Consider the following 16,625-nt stretch of genomic DNA (forward strand, 5'->3'; position numbering starts at 1 on the left):
TAAGCTTGGGAAAAGTCTAAAGGGCCACAAAAGAACCAACACACGCCGTAAGACCATTTGATTTATACTGAGACTGATGGGCGCTGACACTTGGATCCATAGTCATACAGGTACAGGCATGCAAATGGAGCACATTCATCACCACATACACTCATGCAGACTATAGGAGCTTCTAATTATGCTTTTACTGTCGATACACTGTACCGCTGTGTCTATGTCGGTGGCAGAGATTTCTCTATGGCTTTGAAAAGGGAAAAGCATGTTGGTGAGGCGGAGGGTGGAGCTGACGATGTGGAGGAGCAGCCCGCAGCTGATTAACTCAGTGGTGTAAAATAAAAAGTACATTTATTTAAGTACTGTACTTAAGTACACTTTTGAAGATTTTTTACTTTACTGGAGTTTTCAATACTTTTACTTCTACTCCACTACATCGGAGGCAAATATTGTACTTTTACTCAACTACAATTATTTGAAAACTTTAGTTAACATTTATTAACCACATCAACCCTATATACATTTCGGCCATTTTTACATTATACATTTGAAAATAGCAGATCTACAAGCTCTCACTGTGAATGTGCCAAATGCGATGCGACGCATTGTGAGCTTGTAGATCTGATATTTTCAAAAGATTTTAATACAGTTTATACATTAAAAAAATAGAAATGGGACGTTCTGCATAAATGAGTATTGATACTTTAACTTAAGTAAAACATGCGAGTACTTTTTCCACCACTGGATAAAGTCCTTGTTTCAATGAGCGCTTCATTATGTCACACAATTACCATCCCAAGCTCAGTCGCAGGCTCGCAGCCAGAATCCAATCTCCTGATCGTTGCATTTCATTACCATGGCGACGATTTGGAGGAGAAGATGAGACAAGAAAACACCCTGCCTTGATCATGGAGTTCATGTCCCCAGTCTGAACACAATCCTTTAACTTACGGCAAGGTCAGTGAAGAGCAGGCAAGAACTCTTGACATGTGAGCGTACATATGCCTGCTGTGATAGGCGATAGGCTTCATGTACTACTAACAAGGTTGTGTTGTATTTGCGCAACTCACTGCATTTCACCATGACTGTAATCCATCAGAACACAAAAAGGCTGTGATTTAAAGTACGTTTACGTCGCACTCCTGTGCTGGAGGCCTACAGTACGTGAGGGAGGGTCCTCCTCGGTGATACTGCAGTCCGTCAAGCCCTTAACAGACACATCAATACCATAGTTCAATCCCTCTCACTATCAGAATTCCTGCTAGGGCCGCGTTTCACGGAGACTGACAGGAGGCAATCCGTGCTGATATCAGATCCGACACATGAGATAGACAGGGGGCTGAATACAGAGTGGCTAGGAGGCAGTATAGTGCTCAGGAGAATGGGTATAGACGCTGACTGTGATCCATATGGATTCCTGTTCCACGGAGGGGCTCAATTCCACTGGTTTATACCCGAGAGTGCCACTGGTAGTAGTCTAGTAGACAATTCACATTCACGTCCAGTTGCATTATTTTATTCATTCAAGATTCACAGTCGTGTGTGAATGGAGAAGTTCTCATATTTTAGAATGATCTTGCCTGCAGAGAAAGACTTGATTGACTTGATATTAAATACGCACAAGTAGGCCAAGCGTTCCGAGCTTGTAGATTGGCTAAATTTAGCTACTTTTGTGTGACACTGTCATTCATTGATTTCAAAATACTCATCACCACCTACAAAGCCCTCAATGACCAGGCTCCCCGCTACCTCTCTGACCTCCTAAAACGCCACGCCCCCTCCCGCTCCCTCGGGTCAGGTGATGCAAACCTCCAGGACTCCCTTTCTCCTCCTTAGTCTTAGCTTAATGTTTTTAGCCTTTTTAACAGATTTTTTTTCCTCCTAATAAAATTGTTTATTGTCTCCGCCAGGCCGAAAGGCATGGCGAGAGAGTATGTTTTGCACCCTGTCCGTCCGCGCGCGCGCACAGACGTGTGTGTCCTGTCTGTCCGTTAGCAGCTAATCTCCGGCACTGTTGGCCCGGTCGCTGCGAAACTGTGCACACACACTCCCTCAATGCCAATAGACCATATTCACACGGTGGCCATATTGGAATTTAACATTGAAAGTGCCACCCCGTTGCTGTGGCAACCGGGGTGGCACTTCATTGACTTAATAGCAACATGGCCGCCGTGTGAATATGGTCTATTCAGAACCTCTGTGCCAATCTTTTCACATGGGCCTGTTGTAGCGCCACCAGGAGGCCGATTTGTGCAAAACCCATTTTTTTATATTACTCCTACAGATTTTATCCAAACATCACACAAATCGGTACACAGTATCTCTATAGTAATGTGATCATCACGGATCTGTCCGATTTTCAATATTCCATCTTGATTAGCTAAGAATGGCTTCCAAAGTTTGCAGGATTGGTCCGTTTTGAACAAAACGCCTCAAATCATGAACGCAGCTTGCGATTTTTTTTAAGCTGTTTTGTAAAACAACTTTGGGTACTAAGAAAAGTCTGATGTATTATTATTATTCAACAAAGTATAAAATAGGGCATTCATTTATGAAGAAAAAAAAACATAAAAAGACAAAATATGGAGATTTCTGCATATTGGCGATTATTTCAAATCAAGAGCTTTACCATAACGTTCTCTGTCGGATGGAAACCTCATATGTCCAAAACTGTTACTTTTCAGGATTCAAGTTCAAAAGCATCAAAAGTAGCAGATCTACAAGCTCAAAACGCGTCGCTTCGCGCCGCGTTTCGAGCTTGTAGATCTGCTAATTTTGATGTTTTTGTGTGACACTGTAGTATGATCATTGATCAAGTAGGGCGTTAATTTACAAAAAAAAGTTAAGATATGGAGACCATAGGAGGCTTCTGCCCGACAGCAATGATAAGTAGTAACTATGGAACTTTGCATTGCCTTGGGCATAATGTCCTAAGGATGAGTTCTGAACACATCCCTGAGCTTCTGGCACACAAAGAACTCACCTGGTGCCAGTGATGGAAGAAGTACTCACATTCTTTACTTAAGTAAAAGTATCAATAGTGATGTCAGTCGGGATGCCAGGTTCGAGTCAGGTTGGCGAAAAACAAGCGGCAGAAACAAGCAAGGAGGTTCATGAAAAAACAAAAGCCACAGGGAGCAAGACGGTGGATCTATATGGGGTCTGAAGGGATACGCGCTGTTTCGCGCGGCTCACAAGACTCCCAGGGGCTCCCCAGGGGGTCCCCCATGTATTTTTTTTATTTATTATTTAATACATACAGACAGAGGGACACGGAGGGACCAACAAACGCAAAGCCCCGCACAGCGTTTGTTAGCCCCCACTCTAGTACCCTATATTGTAAAGATTGTCTGTTACAAGTACGGTATTCAAAATGTACTTGAGTAGCCTAAATCAAAAAATACTTAAAATACCAAAAGTAAAATTACTCTTTATGCAGAAGGTCCCATTTCACCAGTTTTCAAATGTATAAAAATTCTTTGAAAATAGCGCGTTGTGAGCTTGTAGATCGGCTATTTTCAAACTGCCAAAGTATATATAGGTCTGAAGTGGTTTCGTAACAATAATCAAAATCTCCAAAGTAACCAGTGACTAAAGTTTTCAAATAATTATAGTGGTGTAAAAGAACAATATTTTGCCTTTGAGATGAACTGGAGTAGAACAAAGTTAAAGTGTTGAAAATTGGAAGTGCTCCAGTATAGTAAAAAAATACCTCAATATTGTGCAGTACTTGAGTAAAACTTAGTTTAGTTTCCACCACTGCCTCCATGGTGCAGTATATACAGTGATGATCCGTAGGTTGTCAGGGAACAGAATAACTCGTGGTGACAGGCAGCCAGGCACACTGTGCTACCCAGGACCAGGTAAACCTGGGAGGAAGAGGCTGTTGTTGATGCCTCATGATGCCCCCGTGGGGGTGACGAGGACGAAGGGGAGAAGGAGGAACAACAACAACGTGTGGGCTGAGAAAACGTTTTACTCTCAAACTTTTTTTTCATTTGGCGGACCCTTAACAACTGATTCACTGCCAATCACGTAGATCTACGCGAACCTATTTAAAGCCGCCACGTGCCAGTCGTGCTACGTGAACTAATTTTTTTTTGACCCAAAGACCAAGGAGATATGATTTTTCGAAGATCTAGACTCCTATCCACTTCCTTGTTAACTTAAAACTTAAAAATTCTGTATCTCTGTATATTCTGTATATTCTGTAAATTCTGTAACTTTTTTTTTTCAATGAAAAATCTCTGGCACTGGCTAAAAAAATATGAAAATACCTCTGGCAGTTAATGGGTTGTTAACCCCTTAAGACCCGGGAACGCATCTGTGTGTCATTTTAAGATTTCTTTGGGCTATTAAAAAATAGCACATATACAAGCTCATAGCGCGGCACTCGGTGCCGCGCTATGAGCTTGTAGATCTGCTATTTTTTTTAAATAGTGAAAATGTGTATACAGTATATATATTTTTTAAAGTGAACATTTTTAACTCTGTTACAACTTCTGGGGGGTCCCTGGAACAAAATATTTTGAGATGGGGGGTCCACGGCCAAATGGATTTTTTTTTTTTAAACGTAGGATTTAGAAGACATTTGCAGAATCCCCCAGAACCAAAGATTTGAGTTACAAACAATAGCAGATCTGCCGCGCTATGAGCTTGTATATCTGCTATTTTTGAATAGCCAAAGAAATCAAAAAATGACACACAGATGCGTTCCCGGTCTTAATGGGTTAAATTGATACCAAGGGCCCATGCATCCGCCTTTGAAATTGATAGGAAGTGACAGTTCATATGATATTGATATGAATTGATGGCCTGTAGTTTCGCTGTAACCCTGCTGGCGTCAGAAGAAATAACTCCCAATGCAAGTGGGTGGGTTTTTGCCGAACTTTAGACTTGATTTTATTACCTTAATAAACATGGTCATAAATACTATATGCTTCGTGTGATGTCATGGTTCACGTCGGCTCTGGTGCAGAGCCGTAGAACCACTGTTGCCAGATTGTGTGAGAGAAATAAGCAGCCAGTTCTCTGAAAACAAGCCCAAAAGCAGCGACTATAGGCTACATGAGCACTTTAAACCTACATAGTACATTGGTTATTTGGAAAATAGACGATCTACAAGCTCACAAAAAGCTCTTTAGAAGAAAAAGTGAAATAATATTTGGAATATATGTATTTTTTGTACACTCTGTAGGCCTACATTCTCTGTCTAAACGCGGAATAAAAAGTGAGAACGCAAACGGGACTTTGTCGTTTCCTCTAGAGACCGTTGTCGTCTAAACATGGCCTAAAGGCTTCAAATGAAAAGGTGGTGATAGGGTTGGGATCCGGAACCGGAGAAACCAGATCCAACATTGAGGAACCGGAATCAGTTCCATCACACTTGGAATCGTTTCCGGAACCGGTTTTATCACACTGTCAGAGCTGGTTATTTAGACTTCACGTCTGCTATACAATTACAATACCAGTGTTTCTCAAATGTTTTAATTTCAAGGACCTCCATACTGAGAGTGTACAAATGGAACTGTGAGGGTCCATTTGAAACCACCTATAGGAATCGTTAAAGGGAACCGTTAAGAGCATACATGGGCAACTGGCGGCCCGGGGGCCACATGTGGCCCTCACCTTCACTTAATGCGGCCCGCAGGTTAATATCGGAATACTGATATATTATTGATTTCAGCTGTTCCAATTCCAAAACATGCAATCATGACCCGCTTTAATTACTTCAGTCTAAATGATTAGTTTAATTGCTTTTTTTTATGTCCAATGTATTTGTAATTAAGTTCATAAGGTTAACTTAATCAACTGCATAATGCATTTGAAATTAAATAAAAACGCACTTTTCAGGATTCCAATTCAAAAATACCAAAAAATGAATTCAGGATTCCAAAATAGCAAATCCACAAGCTCAAAACGCGTCGCTTTGAGCTTGTAGATCAGCTATTTTTGCTACTTTTGTGTGACATACTAGATTACTAGAATGACAAAGTACGGCATTAATTTACGAAAAAAGTTAAAGTATGGAGATAAGAGGTTTCTGCCCGACAGCAACAACATGCAATGTGGGCCCCTGGAGTGAGTGTGGAAATATAGTGGCCCTCTCCATCAGCAAAGTTGCCCACCCCTGGTTAATAGGGAATTGTTAAGGAACCGTAATCGTTAAATGCCAACGATACCAATCCAAAAGATCCCTCCCATTGCTCCAGCCCTACCAGTGGTACAGTAGGACTGGGGGAGTTGGTAGAAATGGGGCCATCGTGAGCGTAAATCTGCCATCAAGAGTGGAAGCCCATTGTGCTCCCGTCAGCAGAGTGGCATGAGGGGCTTGGTAACATCATTTCCGCTGGGTCCTCCAGAGATGTCAAGCCTCACTCCCACAAGATTAAAGATTGCATTACAAATTAGAACGCATGAGCAGCTGCGCGGAGTTGGAAGCGGCAATTGACTTTGTGCGTTAGCATGGATTAGTCTAAATCATTAAACCCCAGGGCTCGCAATCTGACAGCTAAATGTACATTCCCATGAAGCAAATTCTGCCATTAGCGTTGGCTTGTGGCTAAGCTAATTATTCTTTACAAAGGCGGGAGAAAAAAAACATTATAGCTAAACACCGAAGGGAATAGTTCAGCCACAGAATGCATATGGGTAAATGGAAAGCAAGCCAATAAACAACAGCAAATTCCAACGAAAGCGGGTAGAATTCTATTAAGCTGTCATCCATATAATCCAATCTATCCAAAGCCGTTTGTGGTTATACCAATGATACCAATGATTGAATGAAACGGCTCTGTTCTGGCCTTTCTGCCGTGGGTTCAACTCAGCTTCCTTGTCACATCGCAGGTTTACACACGTAAAAGGAGGAGTGAGTGCAATTCTTCTGTCGTACAAGCGCCATCATTGCCGTCGCAAGAAATGTGGACAAGATAGAGAAAGACAGAAACAGACAGTGGTGGTAAAAGGACTAACATTCTTTACTTACTGTAAGTAAAATTATCAATACTGCAACGTAGAAATACTCTGTTACGAAGTAGAAGTCCGGAATTCAGAATGTACTTGAGTAAAAGTACAAAGTATTGGTATCAAGATGTACATAAAGTACCAAAAGTAAAAGTACTCATTGTGCAGAATGTTCAAAATGATGCGTCACATCGCGACGCATTGTGAGCTTGTAGATCTGCTATTTTCAAATGGCCAAAATATATATAGGGCTGAAGTGGTTAGTGTGTTTTGTAGTAAAAGTACAATATTTTCCTCTGAGATGTAGTGGAGTAGAAGTAAAATGATTGGAAAGTGGAAATACTCCAGTAAAGTAAAAAATACCTCAAAATTGTTCTTAAGTGCAGTACTTAAGTAAATATACTTAGTTACTTTCCACTACTGTATGCAAAGTGCCATGGGTTCAGCAAGGCAGGTATAACAGATGTTATATCTAGGCCTATTTTAAAAGAGTCCAGGGTCTGTGGTGCTCTCAGGTCAACAGGAAGGCTGCTCCACAGGCGCGGCGCTGCCGAGCAGAAGGCCCGGTCCCCCATAGTATGTAGATTAGTACCAGGGACATCGAGGAGGAATCTGCTCGTAGATCTGAGGGTGCGGGTGGAAGTTTGTGGGGGCTTAATTAATTTCTGTCGGTAGGGCGGGGCATGTCCATTTATGCAGTTGTGGGTGATTAGTAGGACCTTGAAGTTGATCCTGGCTGAGACGGGGAGCCAGTGCAGTGAAAATAGGATAGGTGTTATATGATCCAGTGGCGTACCCACTGTAGAGGCAGACTAAGATCTCGCCTCCACTAGAAAACCCAAATAACCCGAAAAGGTGTCATTGCGTGCTTAATGTCCTCAAAGACAGGTAACCAACAAGCTTTGAACTGAGCAGATTGGACCTTCCGTTCCAGAGATAATGGCCAAAACATCTTGAAACGGCCACTTTCGCCGGTTTTCGATCGCCAATTTTCGATTGAGTTGAAATTTCTTTTTTGGGGGTAATAGGGGTGGGGGGTCGGTTGCAAAAAAGAAATCTCGCCTGCCCTAAATGTAATTCCTGGGAACGCCACTGATATGATCATGCTTACGCACTCTCATTAGGATCCTGGCAGCGCTGTTTTGGATGTATTGCAGCTTCTGAATACTTTTGCCAGGAATCCCACAGAAGAGTGCGTTGCAGTAGTCCAGTCTAGAGGAGACAAAGGCATGGACAAGCTTCTCTGCATCTGACAGGGTTTGAAGGGGGCGGAGTTCGGAGATGTTTTTGGAGATGATTGAATGCAGTTCTGCACAGGTGTTTATAAGGTTACTTTCCACCACTGGACATCACATAGCTACAGAGGCGGTGGGGGCGGTTTTCAATGTACAGCTGTGTGTCATCAGCTGATGACACTACCAAGGGGTAACATTGTAGATTATGAAGAGGAGGATATACACTGTATGCACTCGGTTGGGCTTTGCCTGGGTCTGCTCGTCAAGTTCTCCGTGTCTGCCTATGCTTTCCACAGCCAGATGTGTCACCTATATACAGGAGTGGCAGTGGTCACATCACATCAAGACAAATGTACTGAGGGTAAATTGCATTGTGCTCCAAATCCCATTCCCCAATGATGATGCTATTGATCAAAAGGGGGACAGCAGTAGCCATAGGCCTTCATATACAGTACAGTAGCATGAAGATGAGGTCAGCACAGGTCATTTAAGACAACAACAAAAAATGGCATGTCAGTGTATTTCCATATAACTCTCATTGAGGATGGATGTACTTTGATTAAAAGAGAAAGAAAAAGGCAGTCAGTGTCATGGTTCAATTATTGTGGGCTGGTTGGTCGGTCACTGATGAAAAAATATGTTCATTGTCTGATTGTCAACTTCAGAGATCCTTCCCCGAGAGGACAATTTCACAGGTGTGAAACACACACACTTAGAGCAGTGTGTGTGTTTCAACAGGCAGAAACGGTGTGGGGGGGGGGGACGTTTTTTTTTCTTATTTCCACACAACAGCTCTAAGGTATATTATGACATGTCCCTATAGTGTATGTATGTGTGCTTTACTTCCTGTTGAGGTGCAGCTGAACTCACTTATTGTGCCGTTGGCATCAATTTGTTAATTTGAGGTGAATTATTACTATTACTTTTATTATTTACTGAGATATGCTAGTGGTCCAGAGCAAAAAAAAAAGATTGAGAACCACCGATCTATTCCTTTCCCATTATTCTGTTCTCTTAACCTTCCTTATTAAACTCATGTTAACTGATTCATTGCAACTATGAGCAAGCAGAGACATGCGATTGATTATGGGCACATTTCCTAATAATGGTGACTCAACCCGACAATCTGGTAGAGTTTCCCTTGAGATTCTAACTCCGAATTCTGTGGAAGTTCTTCACATCCGACTTCCCAGTAACTGATGGCATTGATGCGTCAACTGATAACATTGATGCGTCATACATCATACTGTTTCTCAACTAGTGGACGATAAAATCGAATAAACACACACACACACACACACACACACACACACACAAACACTAATTTAGTATAAGATGACATCATGGAAAATTTGTACATCCTTCACACGTTTCCTTCGTGCACAGAAACCACAGCCTGCAGCCTAGACCTCACTGTTTAGTAGCCTGTTGACACTCAGAATGTTGTCTTATACATTTAAAACACTTACTACTTACTTACTTAAAAAACAAACACTTTTAAAACAAGCCTCTTTCTTTTATCACAAAATGAAAACATAGATAGAACTCAGAGCACAACCTTCATTTGAACCTTGTATTTATTGTATAGTTACTATTAGAATGGTTTAATTTTTAACCTTGTATTTAATGTATAGTTACTATTAGATGGTTTCATTTGAACCTTGTATTTGTTGTATAGTTGCTATTAGAATGGTTTCTCAATGTTTGTAAGCACATAATTGGTCAATACGGCTTACCTCCAAAACATCTTTAACTTCTACCCATAGGGCCATAGTTCTGTTAAACACAAATCCAATGGCCAAAACACACAAATGTAAAATGCGTTTTATGACTGTACAATTACAAACTGAAACCTGAGTCAAGAAGCAACTTTATTGTCTCATCGCTGGTTTACATGTTGGGTGAAATCTTATATTTTGCATCATCCATCATTTTGTTGTAATTTAGAAAAAGGAGACGCAACGAAAGTGGGGAGCACAGGGAGAGAAGAAACTAAAAAAATAAAGATGCATGTCAAAGAGAACCTCTGAACAATACTGTTTTTTTTTTTACTTTAACATTATTTTGGATATTTTTTATCATCGTTTCAATCTTGGAGAACGTACTGAGAAGAAAACCCATTTACATATTAAAGTACATTCAAAGACGACCCTAAACCTATGTCTCAGACAAGGCAGTCTTTTGACGGGTTCTCCCTGGGTTTGTGGAAGTTGGCCTGAGGCAGCTCTTCAGTGAAGGCTTTCTCCAGCACCTTTAGGATAGAGCTGCGGAATACATCCTTGAAATCCTGACCCATAACCACGTACAACAGTGGGTTCAGGCAGCTGTTGAGAACTGCCAGGCCGGCGGCTACGTGGGTCCCGATGATGAGCACATGATACAGTGTTTCACTGTACTCTGTCACCAGAATAATCAGATACATGATGTGTATGGGCACCCAGCATAGGAAAAATGCGGTGATAACAGTTGCTATGATTTTGAAGGAGCGACCTGATTGGCCGGCCAGTGAGCGATTATTCCTGAGCCGGGAGATGATGACAGAATAGCAGGAGACGATGACAGTGAAAGGGACCACGAATCCCATGAGGAAGTGAGTGATGATCATGACCCCAGATCGAAATCCCCAAAACTGCTTCGCTTTGTGTGTACTGTAGTCACCGGAAAGTGCATATTTGGTGTAGCACCTGATGATGCCCTCATCATGGCCTGAAGGCTGTGTGTCCCTAAAGATGAAGTAAGGGGAGCTAAGAGCCAAGCCCAGCACCCAGACAGCCAGACTCACCCAAGATGCCTTTCTGACACTGCGATGGTTCTGGGCCCACACTGGACACACCACACATACACATCTGTCAACACTGATGACCACTAGGATGTAGACGCTGGCATACATGTTCATGAACAAAACAGTACCGTCCATTTTGCACATGAATTTGCCAAAAGGCCAGTGGTCCAGAGCTACTCGTGTGATGGTCAGGGGCAGGAACGCTGTAAACAGGAAGTCGGCCACAGCAAGGTTGAGGTACCAAATGGTGTTGACGGTTTTCTTAATTTTGAAGCCCGTCACCCAGATGACAACGCCGTTCCCCAACACACCGAGCACAAAAACCAGGCTGAAAATGACTAGGTACACGATCTTGAGGGATTTTTGATGTTCAGCATATCCATACTCCACATTGTCTTCCCAGAAAGAGCCGTTTCCACCCGATAGATCCATCTCTTTATTGTGATAAACAGCAGTTGTGTTCATAATCTCAATCGTCCTAAAACTTAAAATAACAACATTAGGTTAATGCTTTGTTTTAACAGGCCATGTATTATTATACTGAAATTATTTGGTGCCAAGGACCCACATACAAGATTTGTATTGTTAAAATGTTTCATATATATGTGTGTGTGTGTGTGTGTGTGTGTGTGTGTGTGTGTGTGTGTGTGTGTGTGTGTGTGTGTGTGTGTGTGTGTGTGTGTGTGTGTGTGTGTGTGTGTGTGTGTGTGTGTGTGTGTATATATATATATATGTTACAGGTAAATTGGCATTCCAGGTAAATTGGAAAAGAAGCGCTTTTTTTCACCGCCACCCCCCCCCCCCCCCCATGCAATTCTGTAGAATCATCGCTAGAGGGCAATGCAAGCCACAAGCCAGACATGAGCCCCACACCATGCACGCATGCACACGCGCACAAACGAGCACACACACACACACACACACACACACACACACACACACACACACACACACACACACACACACACACACACACACACACACACACACACACACACACACACACACACACACACACACACACACACACACACACACACACACACACACACACACACACACACACACACACACACACACACACACACACACACACACACAATGCAGTTGAAGCACAAGGGGGCGAGGGGGCGGTGCTGGCGGGCTATGTTAGTGCAGTGAGTGGCAGTTGGGGCAAACGCAGTCCCCACAACATCATTTACGATTCTGTGCCTATCGGTACATAACTCGGACGGCGCTTTAGTCGACTAGCAGATCGGCCGGTCGTCGCTCGGGCGCAACTCCTCAGCCTCAAGGTCTGCTGAGTCGGCGCGCCTCCGTCATGGTCCAAAACTATACTTTATCGGCGAAAAAAAGTAGTCCGCGGTTGTTTGAAAAAGTAATGTCCCAAGCGGGAGTCAAACCCAAACTCCCAGTGGTAGTGAATGGGGAGTCCAATGATTATCGAAGTGCACCACTGAGGCTGGTGCTTGAATTCCTGGTTGCTACGTTATTGTTGTCGTCCTCGCATCAAAGCCTCGCCTCGCAGCCCCCCGCCTAAAAACAAGCGCTCCACTTCCAATTTACCTGGAATGCCAATTTACCTGTGACATATATATTAGTATATATATATATATATATATTAGTGCTGTCAAACTATTAACATTTTTAATCGTGATTAATCGCATTCTTTGTCATAGTTAATCGCGCGATTAATCGCAATTAAGTAATCAGTTTTGTATCTGTACGAATGTACCTTACAGGTATATTTCTCAAGTTTGTATACCCCTATTAACATGGGAGTGGAAAAATATGCTTGCTATTTGCAAAATTATTATTGGAAATTAATTAAAAAGCCCCAAAAGATTATTATTATTTCTTTTTTTTGGGGGGGGGGGGGGGACCGCAGATGACAGTGAAGTGACAATTTAAGGACTTTTAAGAACTTTTTTAATACCTCAAAAAGAAAGAAAAGAAAAAGATCATTACTGCATCAAGTAATCACCCAACTATCCTATAAACACTGGTCAAACATTAAAAAAAATGTCAAGAAAGAGGCAACTATTTTGAAAATAGCAGATCTATAAGCTCACAATGCTTCGCAAAGTGAGGCGTTGTGAGCTTGTAGATCTGCTATTTTCACCATTTTTATCTGTGAAACCAGAAATGTAACGCCTCTACTCCTACAATTCCAAGTGCTTATCAGGGTGGGGGGGTCCCCAGTTCAAATAAGATTTTTTTGGGGGGTCACGGCCTGAAAAGGTTGAGACCACTGGTATATATAATAAAGTAAAAGCAAAGATACCTGTTTCAAAGTGTTGAAGAGACGTCAGTGTCAGTGTCAGAGAAGTGTCTTGTTCTGTGGTCGGTGAACACTGAGGAGCTCAGAGCAACTTATAGCACCTATATGTAGACCGGGAGCAGCCCAGCCCTCAGGATGTTCTCTGCTTACTTTTTTTCACTATTATTTCCAGTTAGTACTTAGCCTGGTAAACCCCCCTCCCTCCGGAAATCTCAGGTTAGTTAGTACTAGGGTTAGGGGAAATGACAGCCCTGAACGGAAGTCTAATCATTTAATCACTATGATCATCTAATCACTTTGTTGCTCAAAACTGTGATGTCGAAGGTGTCACAACTAATTTCAGCTGAAAATAACGTTTTGATTTAATATTTTTTATAGCAAGCTTTCGGTCATAGACCTTCATCAGACATAACTTAACACCAGGAAAAGTGAGGCACACCACATTGTCAACTCACAAGTGCAACGTTTCCGCCCATGTGGCCTTTGTCAGATGGTTAGGTCACCACACTGAGATGCTACTATCTGGTGGGTGATTTGAGATATCTGAAGCAACAAGTGACACCATCCAAATGTTTCCTGAGCAGCAAGTGACGTCAAACAGTTAGGCCCTGGTTGCAAGTGATTACTGGAGTTGCAGACAACTTTTTAACTGGAAAACAAGCTCACAAATGATATTTATCTCTCTTGATTGGATCAAATGTTTAACCCACCTGAAAATGTATTTTCTGTTTACTAAAGACCTGGAGAGATGGGTAGACTCCTGAATTGCAGAAACACTCTATAGCAATGTTTACTATCAGAATATGGAGCTTTACCCTTTTAACTAAAAACGTTTTATTTTAACTACGTATATCACTTTACAGCACCTTTAAGCCTTATTAAAACATTTTCAATAATAGCCGATCTGCAAGATCTACTATTGATATTTTTTTTTGCCTACACTGACATTTCCAAAATAGCCATGCCAGGTTGAAAGTGGTTAATCCTATGAGTTATACGTGTCGTTTTCTTATTGTCATGTTAACTCCCGACAGGCTTAACAAAAGTCAACTCAGCATTTCCTGCTCTCGCATGTGAGACTAGACTACACCAGCTATGAGTACAAGATGAGCATGCAGATGAGCAAAATCAGGCATAACGTCAATCCTAACCAACGCCTAAACCTAACCTCTAAATGCTTAATTCTTACCCCAACCCGCTAAAAATCATCCAGTCCTCTTATGAGGACCAAGGAAAGTATCATCACAATGTCTATTTCTCAAACTCTATTCTACTTGTGGGGATGTTCCTCACATATAGTAACACACACACACACACACACACACTTATTTAAATATCGGCCGTGTTGAATATTGTTCAACCCAGAAACGGAGTATTGCATCTTCCCGTCCTTCAGTTGTTACAGTGCTATGGGATTTGGTCCTTGGAGGGAACACCAGGATATCCAACAGGAAAGACGTTGAAAACATTTGTGTGCTGTGTGCTCACATGGCATGGTTGCTATCCTGCCATGCATGCATAATCGAACGGGAAGTGACAACATTTCAGGAAGCTCCCCCCTGGGAGAGCACGTGGCATGAAGGCTAAGGCCTGATTTATCCTTATTTTTACACATGGGTGTCGTGTCGCACAACCGAAAATAAAAGTTCACATTGCGTCGTGCTGCGACACATTATGAGCTTGTTGATCTGCTAGTTTCACCGAATGTTCACCCATTATGACCTGCCTGGAATAGGAACGCTATAGGGTTCATGTGGTAAAGTTTTCTGAGGAGCCAGCACAAGCATCACTTGGGAGATGCGGGCAATCTGACAGGCGGAGATGAAATGTGCTTTTCTATGCCAGCAGTTCTCAAAATTTTTCGTGCCAAGGACCCCCAAAATGATATGTATTTGGCCAAAATATCGGGTGCCAGAAGAGAAGATTTATGTAAAAAAAATAACTAAATTATTCAAAGTTTTCCAAACATTTTCGATGCTTTTCAAATACTTTCAAAAATAGCAGATAGCTCTGCATGAAGTGACGCGCTGTGAGCTTGTAGATCTGCTATTTTTGAATAAATGGATAAAGTGGTTAAAATGATTGTGATGCTATGTTGACCCCTGGTGCTCCCCGGACCCCACTTTGAGAACCAATGTTCTATGCAACACATGCAATTCATCTATTCACAGGAGAAGCACAGAGTGACCCAGCGAATCCAAGCGAGTGTACGCAAGCATATCACTCCCCATGCATGTGAAAACACTGTTAACTACTTTCAACCTGGTGTCCCTATTTTGGGTAACTTTGCTCGAATAGCCGATGTACAAGCTCACAGGGCGTCACGTGCGACACATTGTGAGCTTGTAGATCGGCATTTTTTTAGCTTTTGTCTTACGGCGAGGTATACAGAGCTTAAATGGTTAACTCTTCATACATCCTTAAATGTACCTACGAGAACAACCCTCCACATTACAGTCTTCAGATGATGAGACTTGAAAGTATTGTTCATCTGAAAGTATGGCTGCACCTCAGTGGCTTCAGTAAAGTGGCCTTATTATGCTGCCATCTTTTGTTTTCTCCCCCCAACTTAGTCATTATGCCAACTCCCCTTGATCAATGAACTACACTACAACACAATCCCTGTCACTGCTAATTTGCACGGTTGCCCTGGATTATACAAACATGTCTCTACTGCATTGGTGGGGCTAGCATTTTGTTTACCTCAGAATCATTAATTTGGCCTTTGAAGAGCTGTTCAGAGGACACCGAAGCACAACATTAATACGTCTCTCTTCAGAGTCAGTTAGACATATCAAAATGTAAATGATTTATAATTTGAATAGACACCCTGTATTGTATTGTTATATTTGTTTAGGTAAAAGTGAGTCATTCGTTAACTCCTGTCAAACAGTACACAGACTTCTGCCAACACTTAGATGTGTATTCAATTCTATTGAAGAACCCTTATTTTTCTTCTGGCAACGTTTCTTGAGCAACAAGCAAGAGAGCACAAACCTTTCACAGCTATTTGTTTTGGAATGCTTTTCATCAAACAGCAATAGCAAGATTTGTAATTGTACTGCTGTGATTCCAAATGGTCAAAATGCACAGAGAACCAGTTGACACACTACCACATAGGCAACAAACTCCAGTCTCTCTAAATAACTACTTTGTTTGATTTATTGTTGTATACAAAACACAGCAATACCCAACCTTTACAATAATTGGCCCAAAGGGGTGTCAGTTCAGTACAAAACAATTGTGGCAAGTCACATTAATCCACATCAAAGGCCACAACCACTGTACAAGTCATCACCAAAAATATGTAGAAAGGCATTGCAAAATCACAAACCCAACTTGCAACCCAAACAGGCTTAACCATAAGCAC

At 41.9% G+C, this 16,625-nt stretch overlaps 2 protein-coding genes across 2 annotated transcripts in view; one reads left to right on the top strand and one right to left on the bottom strand.

The window, feature by feature from the left end:
• glra4a (glycine receptor, alpha 4a) overlaps positions 1-16,625 on the top strand; it is a 71,525-nt gene that overhangs the window by 20,797 nt on the left and 34,103 nt on the right. The gene's annotated exons all lie outside the window — the stretch shown is intronic.
• Positions 10,357-11,406, bottom strand: LOC308076358 (chemerin-like receptor 1; the record flags this gene model as incomplete). Its single annotated transcript, XM_080416592.1, has 1 exon — positions 10,357-11,406. The coding sequence occupies one exon, from the start codon at positions 11,404-11,406 to the stop codon at positions 10,357-10,359; it is 1,050 nt and encodes a 349-aa protein (XP_080272718.1).

Source organism: Gymnoscopelus braueri (genome assembly GCF_963280865.1).
Source record: "Gymnoscopelus braueri genome assembly, chromosome: 20".
NCBI classification, from domain to species: Eukaryota; Metazoa; Chordata; class Actinopteri; order Myctophiformes; family Myctophidae; genus Gymnoscopelus; species Gymnoscopelus braueri.